The following is an 18,570-nucleotide window of genomic DNA, read 5'->3' on the forward strand; positions in this document are numbered from 1 at the left end:
CCTGTGCCACCGTCACGGTGGCGAGGCGTGCTGCTTCCCGGTACGAGGTCCCCCGGGACGTGACCAGCGTGTCATCTGCGTAGCAGGTCACACTTGACCCCGGGAGAAGCTCCCCCCGCAGCACCCAGTCGTACCCAATGTTCCACAGGAGCGGCCCTAAGACCGAGCCCTGTGGAACACCGCACGACGTCTCCCACCTTGTAATCCCGCCGCCCCGGACCGGATACTCCACACACCGCTCCGAGAGGTAGGCCCCGACTATTTGGCACAAATAGGGAGGCACTTTGTGGTATTTCAGCGCCTCCCTAATGCACGACCACGGCAGGGTGTTAAAGGCATTGGCGATATCCAAGGACACCGCCAGGAGAACCCCACCGTGGTCAACCGCCTCATCCGAGAGGGCTTTGATGCGCGCGACTGCATCTACGGTCGACCTGCCCTCTCGGAATCCGAACTGATGCTCGGACAGGTCAGGTCCTACTCCTCGGAGGTGCTCAACGAGGCGACAGCAGATGATGCGCTCGAAGAGCTTGTCAGCCTCGTCGAGCAATACGATCGGACGGTAGGCGGATGGAGAGTCCGCGGGACGCCCATCCTTTTTTAGGAGGACGAGCCGGCCGGTTTTCCATATGGTCGGAAATCGGCCGGACTGTAGACAGGCGTCCAGTAGCCCGCGGAATCTCTCCCCTAGGGACCGCAGCGCCAAAGCCAGGACGCGTCCTGGGATCCCATCTGGACCCGGTGCCGTGTTTTTGGCTTTTAGCCTCCGCACGGCTGCGTCTAGCTCTGCCTCCGTTACCGGAGGCACCCCGACTTCCGCACCCTCAAACCCTGCGAGCTGATGGGGAGGTGCCATTTCTGGGGGCTGGTGTTCCGGTCTGTTCGGAAACAAGTTGGAAACAACCACCCCCAGTAGTCGAGGCTCGAGACTCTCTGTCAAGGGGGGGGCCCAAGGGCGTAATTTACCCCTGACCGTCTTGTACGGCCTCCCCCATGGGTCTCGGTTTAGAGTCTCGAGAAGCTCCGCTCTGGCGCTCGCCTTTGCCTCGCAGATGGAGAGCTGCAGCGCCTTGACCGCCTCCCTGTAGGCACCGTACAGCCGCGTCTCCTCTTCAACGTCTCGGTGTCTGCGTCGACGGGACCGTGTGTACTGGCGTCTCGCCCTGTTGGAGCAGGATCGGAGTTCTTCGATTTCTCGCGACCACCAGTACACTTGACGCTTCGGAGGCCGTGGCTTGGCTCGTGACATGCCTGCGTCACAGACTTGTGACATGGCTTCGCGGAACCAGGCTGCCTCCTCCTCGGTCTCCACAGGCCCAGGAGATGTTGTCCAGGCCTGGACGAGGGACGCTATCTCCACCGCTTCACGATCCAGGCTGTTCAGGGCCCAACGAGGATAAGGGGTCGCAGCACGGCCATTCGGACGACGATCCGTGTCTGTCGTGCCTCCGGAGGACGTGGAGACATCAAACCGGATGTACAAATGGTCTGATAATGTCTCCACCGTCTCCAGTACTCTCCAGCCACGGACGCGGGTCGCGAGTGCCGGGGTCGCAAACGTCACGTCTACTATGGATTCTCCCTGCCAGCGCACGCAGGTGCTGGCCGACCCTCGGTTCAGAACCGACATACCGGTCATCGTCGCCCACTCCTCTAACAGGTCTCCACGGATGTCGGTTGCGGGACAGCCCCAGGCCATGGATTTGGCGTTTAAGTCCCCTGCGACTACTACCTGGCGCGGTTGGGTCTGCGCAACAAGAGCCGCCAGCTGGCCGAGGAAGGCTTCGAACTCGGAGACTCTTCTGTTGGGGGAGAAATATACCCCGATCAGGGTAATTTCGCCCCAGAGGACAGCCACATAGCCTCGGCCCCTCGACAACGTGGAGGGGGGCGGTATGCCCTCTACCCCTGCTTTTGTAATAATGGCCACCAAGCCATCCAGGTCCGCAGCCCAGTTGTGGCTGGGGGGGACGTAGTACGGCTCGGCGACCACGGCAGCATCTATCGACCACTGCGCCATGGACTGCAGGAGGAGATCTTGCGCCCCGGCGCAGTGGTTTATGTTCGCCTGGAGGATCCGATTGGTTGACCTCGTCATTTTGGCGCATTGTTAGTCGGACCCTCTTGTGCAGCCGGAGGCGCCGCCACTCCAGGGGTGCCTGGTTTGTTGGTCACCTTCCGGGACATGCGTTTTGGGGCTTTAGCCCCCATCGCGCAGGTACTGCTGCCGGCACTGTGGTCAGCAGGTTTGCCCGCTGCAGTGCACAGAGTGCAGTGGGGCGCGGCGGTGCAGTCCCTGGCCCGGTGACCGGATTGACCGCATCGGTAGCATTGGTCACTACGGTCGATTTCTGAGGTGCACCCCCTCCTAACATGGCCAGGCACCAGGCAGCGGAAGCACCTCAGGGGTCGGGACTCCAGCAGCTTCACGTTTGCCGAAGCCCATCCGACGAGGAGTCGCCCCTCAGCCACTTTCTTGGCGGCTGCTACGGGGCAGCGAGCCCACGCTGTGCCCAGGCCTGTTGGCGTGCGGGAGATCCGGCCAACTTTCACTGCCTCTAGGGCACACCCTCCAACTTTCGCCACGGCAGCGGCGAGCTCTTCCTCTGTAACCGAGTCATCCAGGCCGGAAATGCGCATCTCCGCGCATTTTACCGGCCTAGAGATGCGGACGTCGGCCACATTAAGCGTCTCCCTCAGCTTGGCAGCAAGAGAGTCTGCTTGGTTGCCGCTGGTGGTGTCTGGGCCCGGGATCTCCAGGATTGCCGCCCCTGTCACTGCCCTACGGAACCTCAGGCCGGTGATACCGAGCCCATCCAGGGAGATTTTGGTCTTGGCCTCCGTAATCAACGTTCCGTAGGTAACGCCCCTCTCTTCTGCTCCCGTCTCCAGGGTGAGGACTACGGCCGCTGACCGCGGGGTGCGCAGTAGCGCCTTGGTCTTATTGCGACCCTTCCCTTCTTGCGCTTTCCGCGGTGCCGCCGGCTGTTGTGGCTTCGCAGTCGTCGCTTCTCCAACGGGAGACTTCTTTTTATTCTTCTTACCCCGCTTGACCACAGTCGTCCATTCCTCTTCCGAGGCAGGCACTGTTGTCTGCAGCCGAGGCTGCCGGACTTGGGAAGCGGGGCCAGGAACACTCGTAGGACGCTTTTTGGGCCCCTCCTTCTTTTTGTTCTTCTTCGCAGCCCGCTTCGCACCCGCTGGGTTGGTAGGAGCTGGAGTGTGACCGGGGGGAGAGCTTCCTGCTTTGGAAGGTGTGGGAGCAGACGACACCTGAGTAGGTTGCTGTGGGAGCAGTCTCTCCTCCAGGGCGCTCAACCTTGTACCCATCATGTCACTCACCTTGGCCATGATATTGCGCTCTAGGTCACCTTGCTCCCGAGCAGGTGATGTCGCCGTCTCTTGGCGCGTCCCTTCGAGGCGCTGCCCAAGGCTAGCACGCAAGTCGCCCATCTCCTTACGGAGCTCGGCCATTTCCGCCTTGAGGCGAGCGTTTTCGGCGGCGAGCCTCCTCGTCTCATCGGAGACAGTCCGGCCCCTCATCTCACCGACAGCTTCCCGGATCGCAGCCACAGCCTCCTTCAGGATTCGTTGGTACGTGCCCTTTAGGTTTTTGGACTTGGTGGCCACGTCCTTGATTAGCCCCAGACTATCCCGCACCTGCTGGTTTAGGGCCAGGGCAGTGCGGTTTTCTTCGTCGTCTGACCCACTTGTCGTCCCAAACGAATCCGGATGGCGGGCAAGCCGTCTTAGCGTCACCATTTTGGACGCGGCTATCAGGTCCTCTTCAGTTTGCAGCTCGAGCTCCAGGCGCTTAGCCTTTTCCTTGGTTAGCCCGGCGTGGCGCGCCGTGGATGGTCGGCGGCCTGTTCCTCGCTTGGAAGGTCCCGAGGCGGGCTTTCCTTGCTCCGCAAGATCGGAAGCCTCGCCGCTCGGCGATGCTCCCGTGTCGCTACCACTGCTTCGCTGCCTCTTCCGTCCTGCGGCCATTTGGGCAGTTAGCGAAGCGTCGGATTCGGCGGTTTCCACGTCGGTTGGCACCGGAGAGAAAAATACTCCGTCCCCAGGGAGGTCACCCGTGTCTATTCTCCTGGGGGAGAAGAACTCCTCCCTGCCAAGAGACGGGACCCTTTCTGGCATGCGTTCTATTAGCACTACGGCTTTACGTCTCTCACTAAGCCCCCTAGCGGGTTTGGGTGGGGAGCGTGTAGAATCCACCGCCGTCCCCGGAGGCACGTCCTCATCATGGAACACCCAGCGCCCCTGGGCGTCCTGAAATGGTCGGAATCCATCCTTGGGGTGGCCAGTGGAGGCTCCTGCCTCCGCCGGACTGCTATTCTCCCCATCAGCCCCTCCTTGCAGCCTCAATACCAAATCACTCTGCAAATCGGTGTCCATAAAGTGTTTGCTTGTGTTGTCGTTTCGGGATCGTGAGTGGTTTGCCCCCCCAGAATACGGAAGGCGGCATGTCGCCACAGCATGGGCGATTGCCCGTCCTGTGGCGACATGGAGGATTGGAACCTCCTGGGGTAGTTCTACATTTTCGTTTCCACTCATTTTGTGTGCTATTTTGAGGAGGTATGCCCCTCCCTGACGTTTGTGACTGGACTCCCTCCAGCCACGCATCCCATCGGCACGTCAGACACACCTTGGGATTGGGGTGATTTTTATAGTGGTTTTCTTCCACTTCTTCATCCGCCGCGCTTGGTGGCCGGAGCCATCCCACTCCTCACCCCGCCAGAGGTAATTTCTAATAGGGGACCTATTAGAAATTCCCGACTTTGCAGCTCACACTGTGCCCTCTGCTATTCAGAGGGACACGCGGAGCCACCCGCCCAGCCACTCCTCAGGGTATCAATCAAGGAACTGCTCCTCGGGCAAAGATCCGGAATGTGACCCCCGGCAGCCGTCATTGGAAGCCAAAAGCCCCCCAGACGCACAACAGATCCGCGCGGCATCCGGTGCGCGATCCTCCCGATCCGCTAACACCGCCGACCCGCCCGGAGAAATAGATCTGCAATTGGGTTTCACAGAAGCCCAATGCACAATCCTTCCAGACAGCTAGGCAATGTCAGAAAAGCAGAAGGCTCTCCAATCCGGCAACCACCCACATCCACGACGCGTCAGGGAGCCCTCAGCCTCCTCCCCAGACGTCCGCGCGCGAAACAGTGACTTAATTGACACTACATACTGCTCTCATAGCTCCTCCTCTTTGCTCGTCCACTGCGCCGTCTGCTTATTCAGAGGGACGCGTGGAGAGCCATTCTCGGGCACAGAGCCCCCCAAATACCCCCCTGGTGTTTGGTTCGCGGGACTACGTCCTACCCCGGCACGACAGCGGGCCGGGGCATTCCCCTATCCACCACCTGGGGACGCGCCACGTCGGGGTTCACCTCCCCGCCCACTCGGACACCCGAGCAGGTCCGTGGGGTCCGTGGAACCTAACCTAACCTTTTTTTTTTTTTTTTTTTTTTGAAGAGGGGAAATGCGTTACGCATACCACCCGGCGCGGGGACGGGCCGGGTGGTTATGTGGGACTCCCTGTTGTGGGCTGATGAGACCCCAGGTATACCCACTAAAACCCCCCTGTTGGCCGCCTCATGGCTTTAAAGGCGAGGCACGGGAAACGGCCGGGACCATGCTTCCGGAACCCCGCCAGCGGCTGTCCGAACTCCGGACTCGACTTCGGAGGAACTGTTTTCCTCTACTCTAAAGTGTGCCATTTTTTGGCGCATTGGCCATCCCAGGGACCCTCGTGTAGGCGACAGATGTCCCGAGCCTGCCGCCCACGGGTACCCTTAAGGGGGAAGTCGGCGGTTGTGCGCCAAACGCCTCCTTCCTACGCGCTTGCGGCGCATCGGTTGGGAGGCCGGATCTTCCTCCCTTTCTCTTTCCGCGGTCTCTTTTCTCGCCATCACGTCTTCGCACAAAGAGACCACCGCTTTCCATGATCTGTCGCTGTCTGCCATAGTTTTCACCACGGCAGGCAGAGACAGGTCGTGCCCCACTACAGCCACGAGTGTGGCCCGCTGTTCAGTCCAAGCTGGGCATACAGCCAGCGTATGTTGTCCCGTGTCTTCGGCCGCGCCACACTCGTGGCATATTGGCGTCGGTTCTCGGCCCAATCTGCACAGATATCGGCCAAAACATCCGTGTCCAGAGAGGACCTGCGTCACTCGGAATGTCATAGGGCCATGGTCCCGGTCAAGCCATTGTTTTAGGACCGGACGTATTGCCTCTATAGTCTGGTGGCCAGCAATTGGCTGCTCCAGTCTCTCCTCCCAAATGCCCACCATTTCCAGCCGAATTTCTTCGCGCCGTCCATCTATTTCCCTCGGTGCTGGTGACTCATCCCTCTCATGCATCTCCTCGCGCCAGCGGTAAACAGCTGCGAGGGCTCTTGCATCGAGGTCCCAGGGCAGGGATCCCGCTAAAGCACACGCAGCATCCGTAGATATAGTACGGTATCCCCGGATTACCCGCAGCGCCATTGCTCTTTGCGCTTTTCTCAGCTGCGTAGAGTTTTGCCTTCCCAGGGCGTCAGCCCAGACGGGTGCGCCATATAAAGCCATGGAGCGCACGACTCCCGTGTACAAACGGCGGCATGAGGCCTTGGGCCCTCCCAAATTTGGGAGTATACGCCCTAGGGCCGCCGCTGCACTGAGCAGTTTTGGAGCCAAGCGTTGGAAATGGGCCTGAAAGTTCCATTTGCTGTCGAGTATAACGCCCAGGTAGCGCAGGGTCGGCTTGACAGCAATCGAGACCCCGCCTACTATAATTTGGGCTCCTACCGGAGGACCTCTACGGTGGCCATAAAAACAAATGGCCTCGGATTTCTGTAGGCCGACTTCCAGGCCCAGCCGCCGTATTCGGCTGACAACGTGGGCAACACCCGCAGTTGCCAGAATTGCCGCATCGCGGAAACTGGGTCCGCGGGCCGTCACCAGCGTATCATCGGCATAGCAAAACACGTCTACTCCAGGAAGGTTTGCCCCCCGCAGGACCCAGTCGTAGCCGACATTCCAAAGTAGCGGGCCCAAAACCGATCCCTGAGGGACACCGCATTCCATCCTTTTCTGTCCCCAATTTCGCTGCCCAGGCCAGGTCACAAATCGCTCACTTAAATAGGCCCTGATAATATGGGCCAGGTGAGGCGGAACCCTGTGGTAGCGCAAGGCCTCATTTATGGTTTCCCAGGGCATGGTATTGAAGGCGTTGGCTATGTCTAACGACACAGCCAAGACAGCCTCTCCCCGAGAGACAGACTCCTGTGCCAGCCTTTTCACCTGCAGGATCGCGTCCACTGTAGAACGGCCGCTCCTGAAGCCGTATTGGTTTTCGGCCAAGTCTGGGCCAACCCCTTGCAAATGCTTGATGAGACGGGACGCTATGATGCGCTCGAATAGCTTCCCCACCTCATCAAGCAAGACAATCGGCCGGTATGCCGAAGGCGAATCAGCCGGGCGACCCTCTTTCTTTAGCAGGACCAGTTTCCCTGATTTCCATCCTACTGGGAAGCGGCCCTGCTCCAGGCATGCCGTGAAGAGACGGATAAGTCGCGGCTCCAGCTCTTTCAACGCGAGGGCCCAAGCGCGGCCAGGGACTCCATCTGGTCCAGGAGCAGTGTTTTTGGCTCGCATTTTAGTCACTGCTACGCCGAATTCAACTGCTGTTACAGGTGGCACTTCAGCTTCCTCCACTTCGTCTGCTCGTGGTGGTGCCATTGATGGCGGCCTGTTATTACCTCCCCTAGGGAACAATGCCGAGACCACGTCGCTGACAAATTCAGGTTCCAACGTTTGGGTGATCGGGGGGCCCCAGGAGCGTAATTTGTTCCTGACGAGCTTGTAGGGCCGGCCCCAAGGATCCGCATTCAAGGTGTCGATAAATGCTTCCCTCGCAGCGTCTATGGCATTTCCTATGGCTGCTTTTAGGGACTTCTTTGCCTCCTTGTACAAGGCGTAAAGGTTCCTTTCCGCATCTTCGTCTGTTCGTCGGCGTCTCTGCCTTGTATACCGACGCCGCGCGGCTGTACAGTCCTTGTGCATTTGTGCAAGCTCAGCCGTCCACCAATACACCTTTCTTTTTTGTGGTGGAGGCTTGGCCCTGGGCATCGCCGTGTCGCATATTAGTGTCATGGCATCCCGGAACCAGGATGCTTCCGCCTCCACCACTACTTCGCCTTCCGGCGAAGGGAGCCAAGCCTGTACAATAGCCGCCTCTAAAAGAAGGTCACGGTCCATTTTGCCGAGAGCCCATTTTGGACCTCCGCCGCCAATCGGTAGCCTGCAATTATGGCCGACTTGAGCTACTGGCGACGTGGAGACGTCGTAACGGATGTACAGGTGATCGGACAACGTCTCCACGTCTACCAGTACCCTCCAATCACGGACACAGCGTGCCAGGGCGGCATTTGTGAAAGTCAGATCCACTATTGATCCGCCTTGTTGCCGCACGCACGTGTTAGTGTCTCCCTGGTTGGCTAGGGTCAGCCCTGACGCAATTGCCCACTCTTCAACGACCTCACCGCGCACGTCCGTCGCCGGCGAACCCCACGCAGTGGACTTCGCATTAAAATCTCCGGCGACGACCACTGACCCCCGGTCATAAAGCTGGCTGACTCGGGCGCCTACCTCCACCAGGAAACGTTCAAATTCGGCCAAACAGCGATTTGGAGAGAAGTAGATGCCGACAAAAGTGACACGTTCATAATTTGCCGCCACATAACCTTTCCCTCTTACGACGCTTTCGAATGTGCCTGTACCTCCTCTTGCCACCAAGGCGACAACTCCGTCCATGTCAGACACCCAATCGCTTCGCGGTGGAACCGAATACGGCTCAGCCACAACTGCCACATTTATACTCCACTGAGCCAGGGACTGGAAAAGCAAATCCTGAGCCCTGGCGCAGTGATTGAGGTTAGTTTGCAACACCTTTATCGTCATTAATTGTCGGTTGTTACGATCTCCATCTCAGCCTCTTCCACCGCACCGGTGGAGGGGATAACAGCCTGGGAGGGGGCCCGGGGGCCATCGCCAGCGTGTTTTGTCTTGTGTTTGGGATTGGTGCATGCTTTGGACCCGATTTTATGGTCCGCAGGTTTTCCCGCAGCATGACACAAGATACATTGAGGTGATCCTGAGCAAGCTGACCTCTTATGTCCTGGTTGACCGCAGTTGTAGCAGTGGTTGCTATAATCTTCCGACGCTATGCATTGGGCCCCAGTGTGCCCCGTCTGTAGGCAACGAAAGCACCTCATGGGTCTTTCTTCCAGCAAGCTAACTTTAGCCGAGAGGCCCCAACCGAGTTCAAGGCGACCAGCCTGAGTGATCTTCTTGGCTGCCGTGACAGGGCAGCGCACCCACAGAGTGCCGAGTCTTCTAAGACCTCGACGAACCTCGCCGGTCTTTACCAGTGCTGCCGAGCACTGGCCGACGCTGGCGATCGCAGCTACTACCACCTCGGGCGATATTGAGTCGTCCAACTCTGTCAACCGGAGCTCTGCGCATTTGACCGGTCTTGATACCCGAACAGCTTCTGGGCCTAGTTTTTCCACCAGCGCTCTGGCCAGTTGGTCGGCCTTGTCACCACTGGTAGTTCCCGGGACCTCTAGAACGGTGCCCCCAGTGATAGCGCGCTTGATCCGTAAAGCAGTGATGCCGAGTCCAGCCAAATCGACCCTGCTCTTGGCCTCCGTAAGGACTTTCGCATACGTTACCCCCTTTTCTACTGCCTCTGGGAGCAGTGTCAAAACCACCGCTGAAGAACGCGGGGGTACCAATTTGCGCGCCTTCTTTGGTTGCTGTTTCTGTTTCGGTTGTGTTTTGGAAGCAGCTTTGGTCGTCTTCTTTTTCCTTTTGCCCTTGGGGCCTACCTTTTGCCATTCTTCCCCTGTAGAGGGACATGCAGATGCTGGCTGGGTCCGAAAGGTCGCCGTGCTCTGGTTGACATTGGGCTGTGGGACAGCGCTTTTCTTGCCCTTGCCCTTGCCCTTGCCGCTGATCTTTTGCGGCTCTTCAGTATAGTTTGGTGGTCCCTTCTTACCGGCGACAGGGACCACTGACTTCGCGGGCTTTTGGACGACGTTAGCAGCCGACTCTTTCCTCTTGTCGCTTGCTAGTGGTGGACGGAGACTTTGAGCTGGCAATAGTCTGCCTTCCTTCTCTAAACCGTCAAATCGGGCATTAATCATGCTACCTACTTGCTTTGTAACAGCCTGGACAATGCTCTCTATGTCTAGGGCCGCAGTTTCGTTAGGCTTAGCCTTCTTTTTGGATGGCGCCGGTGGATGAGGTCCCGACGGCACAAATTGAGCCACGTTCATTTCCTCTGTGGGAAGCGAGCTCCGATGCGACATTTCAAAACGTTGCATGTCCTCGCGAATTTTCCGGAGTTCAGAGCGGACATCTGCCAGTTCCGCTTTAAGGCGCTTGTTCTCTGCCTCTAGTTGCCGGGTTTCGTCGGATACCGTGTGTGTCCTCAGCACCTCAAAGACCTTCTTCATTTCCTTGGCTGAGTCCTTCAGGGCCTTTTGAAAGGTGCCCTTAAGATGACTGGACTTTTGGGCCACCATGTCGATGGCTTCCAGGCTGGCACGGACGCGATCGTTAAGGTTCACCTCGTCGTCGGTGGACGTTTCCGATAATCTCACTTGGCGGGTACCTAAAGACCGACAAAATTTCTCCGCCTCTTCTTCGTTGCGAAGCCGCAGTTCTTCGCGCTTCGCCTTATTGGCCGCTTCAACAGCCTTTGCATAACGGACATATTCCCCCGTGGTGGGAGTCCGGCCTCTTCCTCTGCGTGTAGGCGCTACAATTGTCGAGGTACCAGGACCATCGTCAAAATTCGGCGACCTAGATCGCGACCTTTCATTTGAGGCCACAAGCTCGCGGTCGCAGCGGGTCAGCACCACCCGCAAATCCGGGAGAGATTCTCTCCGCGAGGGGGCCGCTGCGATCGGGGGCCCCGCCACGGCCTCCGTGGGCCGTGGGGCGGTCTCGAGTGGCTGCTCCGGCCCCGAGCACCCAGCTCTGGCTCGGGCCGCACCCACACAGTTTCCTCGTCCTCTCTTATTTGGCCCGTAGCCGGGCCTTGCTCCGGAGACGGAAGCATCACCATCAGATGCCCCCGACCCGTCCTCCTCGCTCAGCAGCCGCTTCCGCACTTCCCCGGATTGGGCGGAGGTGGGACCATGCAGCGAGCCGTCGCAGTCGGTCGTCTCGCTTTCGGTGTCTGTTTGCAGCGGCGACCAGTAAACGTCCCCACCAGGCAGGTCGCGCATGTCCACTTTTTGGGGGGAAAAAAAATTCCTCGCTACCTGCCGGGAACATTTCCAGCCCGCCGCGAGCCCTTCTCCCACAAAACACCCTCGTGGGGATTGGCGTGGGCGACCGCACGTATTCCTGCGGTACCGCACGTAATCCATCTTTGGGGGGCCCAGTGGAGGCTCCTGCCTCCGCCGGACGACTATTCTCCCCATCACCCCCTCCTTGCAGCCTCAAGACCAAATCACTCTGCAAATCGGTGTCCATGAAGTATTTGCTTATGTCGTCGTTTCGGGATCGTGAGTGGGTTGCCCCCCCAGAATACGGAAGGCGACATGTCGCCACAGCATGGGCGATTGCCCGTCCTGTGGCGACATGGAGGATTGGAACCTCCTGGGGTAGTTTTCCATTTTCGTTTCCACTCATTTTGAATGCTATTTTGTGGAGGTATGCCCCTCCCTGACGCTTGTGACTGGACTCCCTCCAGCCACGCATCCCATCGGCACGTCAGACACACCTTGGGATTGGGGTGATTTTTATAGTGGTTTTCTTCCACTTTTCCATCCGCCGCGCTTGGTGGCCGGAGCCATCCCCACTCCTCCTCCACAGCCACTCCTCAATCGAGAAACTGCTCCTCGGGCAAAGATCCGGAATGTGACCCCCCGCAGCCGTCATTGGAAGCCAAGAGCCCCCCAGACGCACAACAGATACGCGCGGCATCCGGTGCGCGATCCTCCCGATCCGCCAACACCGCCGACCCGCCCGGAGAAATGGATCTGCAATTGGGTTTCACAGAAGCCCAATGCACAATCCTTCCAGACAGCTAGGCAATGTTAGAAAAGCAGAAGGCTCCCCAATCCGGCAACCACCCACATCCACGACGCGTCAGGGAGCCCACAGCCTCCTCCAGCGCCTACGGGGGGAGGTCCCCAGACGTCCGCGCGCGAAACAGTGACTTGATTGACACTACACAGCTCCTCCTTTCTGCTCGTCCACTGCGCCGTCTGCTTATTCAGAGGGACGCGTGGAGAGCCATTCTCGGGCACAAAGCCCCCCAAATTCCCCCCCTGGTGTTTGGTTCGCGGGACTACGTCCTACCCCAGCACGACAAAGGGCCGGGGCATTCCCCTATCCACCACCTGGGGACGCGCCACGTCGGGGTTCACCTCCCCGCCCACTCGGACACCCGAGCAGGTCCGTGGAACCTAACCTTTTTTTTTTTTTTTTTTTTTTTTTTTCGTTGGAAAAATGCTTTATGCATACCCGCACACCCGGGGGAGGAGATGCGGGTTATGTGGGACTCGGCAAAGGTGCCGCTACCCACTAAAAAACCAACGGTATGCCTGCACGCCGCCGGTGGGGCGTGGCCACGGGTTCTCTAGAGTACGCAACCGCAGCCACGCCGGCGCCGCCCGCCTGTGCAGCGGGCCCTTCTCTTGTGGGGGGCTAGAGAGAGACTTCTACCCCTGCCTCCTCAGAAGGCGCGTGGGCATACCACGCGCGCCCTCTCTGCGAGGCCTATGTAATGGGCAGCGACGCCCCCGCGCCGCTGCCCAGACCTCGCTAGGTGGGGGGGAGGAGATGGGCATACGCTCTCCTCCGGGCCCCTGTGCGCTTGCGGCGGATCGGGTGCGAGGCTGGGTTGGCCTCCCTTTCCCTCTCCGCTGCCTCCTTCTGCGACATTACATCCTCGCAGAAGGAGAGGACCGCTTTCCACGACCTCTCGTCGGCAACCATAGCCTTAACTACGGCTGGCAAGGAGAGGTCGTTCCCCACCACTGCCGCGAGTTCGCGGCGCTGCCCCTCCCAGGCTGGGCATTCCTCCAGGGTATGCTGCGCCGTGTCCTCGCCGCAGCCACACTGGTGGCACTCCGCCGTCTCCTCCCGTCTTGCGTACCGGTGCAGGTAGCTCCCGAAACAGCCATGCCCCGTGAGCACCTGCACCAGCCGGAAGGTTAGCGAGCCCCGCTCTATCTCCAGCCAGTCTTGTAGGACCGGCCGGACCGCCTCGACAGTCCTGTGTCCTTCCTCGCGTCCAGCCAGTTGCTCCTCCCATTGGAGGACAATGGACTGCCGGACGAGGAGCTTTTGCGCCTCTACCTCCCTAGGCGCAGGATGGAACTCCCGCAGCCGGAGCTCCCTGCGCCACTCGTACAGAGACGCTTGGGCCTCCGCCTCCAGATCCCAAGGAGGCGTTCCCGCCAGCAAGCACGCCGCATCGTATGAGGTGGTGCGGTACCCGCGTACGACGCTGATGGCCATCGCCCTCTGAGCCTTTCTCAGCAGGGCGATATTTCGGGCCGCCAGATTCACCGCCCAGATCGGCGCCCCGTCCGTGGAACCTAACCTAACCTAACCTAACCTAACCTAACCTAACCTAACCTAACCTTTTTTTTTTTTTTTTTTTTATTAGGGGGGAAAATGCATTCCGCATACCACACGGGTGCGAGGGGTGACCCGAGTGGTTATGTGGGACTCCCGTCTAGGCTAATGAGGCCCACGGTATACCCACTAAAAACCCCCCATATGCCGCCTCGCCGCCCTATTGGTGGGGTTACGGGAACGCTTGCGTGCTCATCCGCGACCCCACCGGCGGCAGCCGCCTACGAGCGGCTCCTTCGCGAATGCCCGAAGGCCCTTCACGTTAGGCGCGCCAGATGGTTCGGCGCGCCTTCCTCCTCGGCCTCCGTTCTGCACTGTAGCGGACCCCCCCGAGCCCGCCACAAGGAAGCCACGGACGCCAGAAAATTCCCCGGCGCCCGGCGACAGATCAGGTCTATGGTCCTGCCGCAATACCACAACTCGGCTGCAGAGGATAGGGAGAACGGCACATCGTAACACCGACACTCCTCTTCCTCTGCAGCCCCACCAACGCCGCTACAGCGGAACGGCCCCGCCAAGTTCGCAGGGGATAGGGAGAGTGGCGTATCGTAATACCATCACGCCTCTTCCCCTGCGACCCCACCTCGGCCGCCGAAGATAGGGAGAACGGCTCACCTCAATACCGACACTCCTCTTCCTCGACGGCCCACCTCCAACGCGTCACAAGCGGGCTTAACAAGCCCACTTGGAGCGTCCTCCTCGGGCCAACCCGCACCTCAAACAGGCCGGCCCTGGTTGCCTCTTCGCTTCACCGTGGGTGACCAAGCCACGGTTACTAAGCCCCTCCACCACGACAAGGTGAGCAACCTGCGGGGGGAACCTAACCTAACCTAACCTAACCTTTTTTTTTTTTTTTTTTTTTTTTTTTTTTTTTTTTTTTTTTTTTTTTTTTTTTTTTTTTTTTTTTTTTTTTTCGTTGGAAAAATGCTTTATGCATACCCGCACACCCGGGGGAGGAGATGCGGGTTATGTGGGACTCGGCAAAGGTGCCGCTACCCACTAAAAAACCAACGGTATGCCTGCACGCCGCCGGTGGGGCGTGGCCACGGGTTCTCTGGAGTACGCAACCGCAACCACGCCGGCGCCGCCCGCCTATGCAGCGGGCCCTTCTCTTGGGGAACTTCTACCCCTGCCTCCTCAGAAGGCGCGTGGGCATACCACGCGCGCCCTCTCTGCGAGGCCTATGTAATGGGCAGCGACGCCCCCGCGCCGCTGCCCAGACCTCGCTAGGTGGGGGGGAGGAGATGGGCATACGCTCTCCTCCGGGCCCCTGTGCGCTTGCGGCGGATCGGGTGCGAGGCTGGGTTGGCCTCCCTTTCCCTCTCCGCCGCCTCCTTCTGCGACATTACATCCTCGCAGAAGGAGAGGACCGCTTTCCACGACCTCTCGTCGGCAACCATAGCCTTAACTACGGCTGGCAAGGAGAGGTCGTTCCCCACCACTGCCGCGAGTTCGCGGCGCTGCCCCTCCCAGGCTGGGCATTCCTCCAGGGTATGCTGCGCCGTGTCCTCGCCGCAGCTACACTGGTGGCACTCCGCCGTCTCCTCCCGTCTCGCGTACCGGTGCAGGTAGCTCCCGAAACAGCCATGCCCCGTGAGCACCTGCACCAGCCGGAAGGTTAGCGAGCCCCGCTCTCTCTCCAGCCAGTCTTGTAGGACCGGCCGGACCGCCTCAACAGTCCTGTGACCTTCCTCGCGTCCAGCCAGTTGTTCCTCCCATTGGAGGACAATGGACTGTCGGACGAGGAGCTTTTGCGCCTCTACCTCCCTAGGCGCAGGATGGAACTCCTGCAGCCGGAGCTCCCTGCGCCACTCGTATAGAGACGCTTGGGCCTCCGCCTCCAGATCCCACGGAGGCGTTCCCGCCAGCAAGCACGCCGCATCATATGAGGTGGTGCGGTAGCCGCGTACGACGCTGATGGCCATCGCCCTCTGAGCCTTTCTCAGCAGGGCGACATTTCGGGCCGCCAGATTCACCGCCCAGATCGGCGCCCCGTACAGGGCCATCGATCGCACCACCCCCATATATAGACGGCGGCTCGCCACCTCCGGCCCCCCGATGTTGGGCATCAGCCTCTTCAGTGCGGCCGAAGCTGCCATTAGTCGGGGGGTCAGGCGGGCAAAGTGCTCGCGGAAGCTCCATCGGGAATCGAGGACAAGTCCAAGATATCTCATGTTGGACTTTACCTCGATTCGGGTGCCACCAACGATGATGCTGGATCCTGCAGGCGGCGCCTTCCGGGCTGCGTGGAAGCAGAGCGCCTCGGACTTGTGTAGCGCCACCTCCAGACCCAGCATCGTTATACGCCTCACCACCTGTGCCACCGTCACGGTGGCGAGGCGTGCTGCTTCCCGGTACGAGGTCCCCCGGGACGTGACCAGCGTGTCATCTGCGTAGCAGGTCACACTTGACCCCGGGAGAAGCTCCCCCCGCAGCACCCAGTCGTACCCAATGTTCCACAGGAGCGGCCCTAAGACCGAGCCCTGTGGAACACCGCACGATGTCTCCCACCTTGCAAGCCCGCCACCCCGGACCGGATACTCCACGCACCGCTCCGAGAGGTAGGCCCCGACTATTTGGCACAAATAGGGAGGCACTTTGTGGTATTTCAGCGCCTCCCTAATGCACGACCACGGCAGGGTGTTAAAGGCATTGGCGATATCCAGGGACACCGCCAGAAGAACCCCACCGTGGTCAACCGCCTCATCCGAGAGGGCTTTGATGCGCGCGACCGCATCTACGGTCGACCTGCCCTCTCGGAATCCGAACTGATGCTCGGACAGGTCGGGTCCTACTCCTCGGAGGTGCACGACGAGGCGAGCGCAGATGATGCGCTCGAAAAGCTTGTCAGCCTCGTCGAGCAGTACGATCGGACGGTAGGCTGATGGAGATTCCGCGGGACGCCCGTCCTTTTTTAGGAGGACGAGCCGGCCGGTTTTCCATATGGTCGGAAATTGGCCGGACTGTAGACAGGCGTCCAGTAGCCCGCGGAATCTCTCCCCTAGGGACCGCAGCGCCAAAGCCAGGACGCGTCCTGGGATCCCATCTGGACCCGGTGCCGTGTTTTTGGCTTTTAGCCTCCGCACGGCTGCGTCTAGCTCTGCCTCCGTTACCGGAGGCACCCCGACTTCCGCACCCTCGAACCCTGCGAGCTGATGGGGAGGTGCCATTTCTGGGGGCTGGTGTTCCGGTCTGTTCGGAAACAAGTTGGAAACAACCACCCCCAGTAGTCGAGGCTCGAGACTCTCTGTCAAGGGGGGGGCCCAAGGGCGTAGTTTACCCCTGACCGTCTTGTACGGCCTCCCCCATGGGTCTTGGTTTAGAGTCTCGAGAAGCTCCGCTCTGGCGCTCGCCTTCGCCTCGCAGATGGAGAGCTGCAGCGCCTTGACCGCCTCCCTGTAGGCACTGTACAGTCGCGTCTCCTCTCCAACGTCTCGATGTCTTCGTCGACGGGACCGTGTGTACTGGCGTCTCGCTCTGTTGGAGCGGGATCGGAGTTCACCGATTTCTCGCGACCACCAGTACACTTGACGCTTCGGAGGCCGCGGCTTGGCTCGCGACATGCCTGCGTCACAGACTTGTGACATGGCTTCGCGAAACCAGGCTGCCTCCTCCTCGGTCTCCACAGGCCCAGGAGATGTTGTCCAGGCCTGGACGAGGGACGCTATCTCCACCGCTTCACGATCCAGGCTGTTCAGGGCCCAGCGAGGGTAAGGGGTCGCAGCACGGCCATTCGGACGACGATCCGTGTCTGTCGTGCCTCCGGAGGAGGTGGAGACATCAAACCGGATGTACAAATGGTCTGATAATGTCTCCACCGTCTCCAGTACTCTCCAGCCCCGGACGCGGGTCGCGAGTGCCGGGGTCGCGAAAGTAACGTCCACTATGGACTCTCCCTGCCAGCGCACGCAGGTGCTGGCCGACCCTCGGTTCAGAACCGACATTCCGGTCATCGTCGCCCATTCCTCTAACAGGTCTCCGCGAATGTCGGTTGCGGGACAGCCCCAGGCCATGGATTTGGCGTTTAAGTCACCTGCGACAACTACCTGGCGCGGTTGGGTCTGCCCAACGAGAGCCGCCAGCTGGCCGAGGAAGGCTTCGAACTCGGAGACTCTTCTGTTGGGGGAGAAATATACCCCGATCAGGGTAATTTCGCCCCAGAGAACAGCCACATAGCCATGGCCCCTCGACAACGTGGAGGGGGGCGGTATGCCCTCTACCCCTGCTTTTGTAATAATGGCCACCAAGCCATCCAGGTCCGCAGCCCAGTTGTGGCTGGGGGGGACGTAGTACGGCTCGGCGACCACGGCAGCATCTATCGACCACTGCGCCATGGACTGCAGGAGGAGATCTTGCGCCCCGGCGCAGTGGTTTATGTTCGCCTGGAGGATCCGATTGGTTGACCTCGTCATTTTGGCGCATTGTTTGTCGGACCCTCTTGTGCAGCCGGAGGCGCCGCCACTCCAGGGGTGCCTGGTTTGTTGGTCACCTTCCGGGACATGCGTTTTGGGGCTTTAGCCCCCATCGCGCAGGTACTGCTGCCGGCACTGTGGTCAGCAGGTTTTCCCGCTGCAGTGCACAGAGTGCAGTGGGGCGCGGCGGTGCAGTCCCTGGCCCGGTGACCGGATTGACCGCATCGGTAGCATTGGTCACTACGGTCGATTTCTGAGGTGCACCCCTTCCTAACATGGCCAGGCACCAGGCAGCGGAAGCACCTCAGGGGTCGGGACTCCAGCAACTTCACGTTTGCCGAAGCCCATCCGACGAGGAGTCGCCCCTCAGCCACTTTCTTGGCGGCTGCTACGGGGCAGCGAGCCCACGCTGTGCCCAGGCCTGTTGGCGTGCGGGAGATCCGGCCAACTTTCACTGCCTCTAGGGAACCTTTTTTTTTTTTTTTTTTTTTTTTTTTTTTTTTTTTTTTTTT

At 59.8% G+C, this 18,570-nt stretch overlaps 2 protein-coding genes across 2 annotated transcripts; both read right to left on the reverse strand.

Moving 5' to 3' along the window:
- Positions 1-2,094: 2,094 nt before the first annotated feature.
- LOC134651646 (uncharacterized) lies at positions 2,095-4,398 on the reverse strand. Its single transcript, XM_063506745.1, has one exon. It carries the CDS (start codon positions 4,396-4,398, stop codon positions 2,095-2,097), a length of 2,304 nt encoding a protein of 767 aa, XP_063362815.1.
- Positions 4,399-8,944: 4,546 nt separating this feature from the next.
- LOC134651647 (serine/arginine repetitive matrix protein 2-like) lies at positions 8,945-11,281 on the reverse strand. The gene has a single exon (XM_063506746.1). It carries the CDS (start codon positions 11,279-11,281, stop codon positions 8,945-8,947), a length of 2,337 nt encoding a protein of 778 aa, XP_063362816.1.
- Between the last annotated feature and the right edge of the window lie 7,289 nt (positions 11,282-18,570).

Source organism: Cydia amplana, chromosome 10 (assembly GCF_948474715.1).
Source record: "Cydia amplana chromosome 10, ilCydAmpl1.1, whole genome shotgun sequence".
Taxonomy (NCBI): domain Eukaryota; kingdom Metazoa; phylum Arthropoda; class Insecta; order Lepidoptera; family Tortricidae; genus Cydia; species Cydia amplana.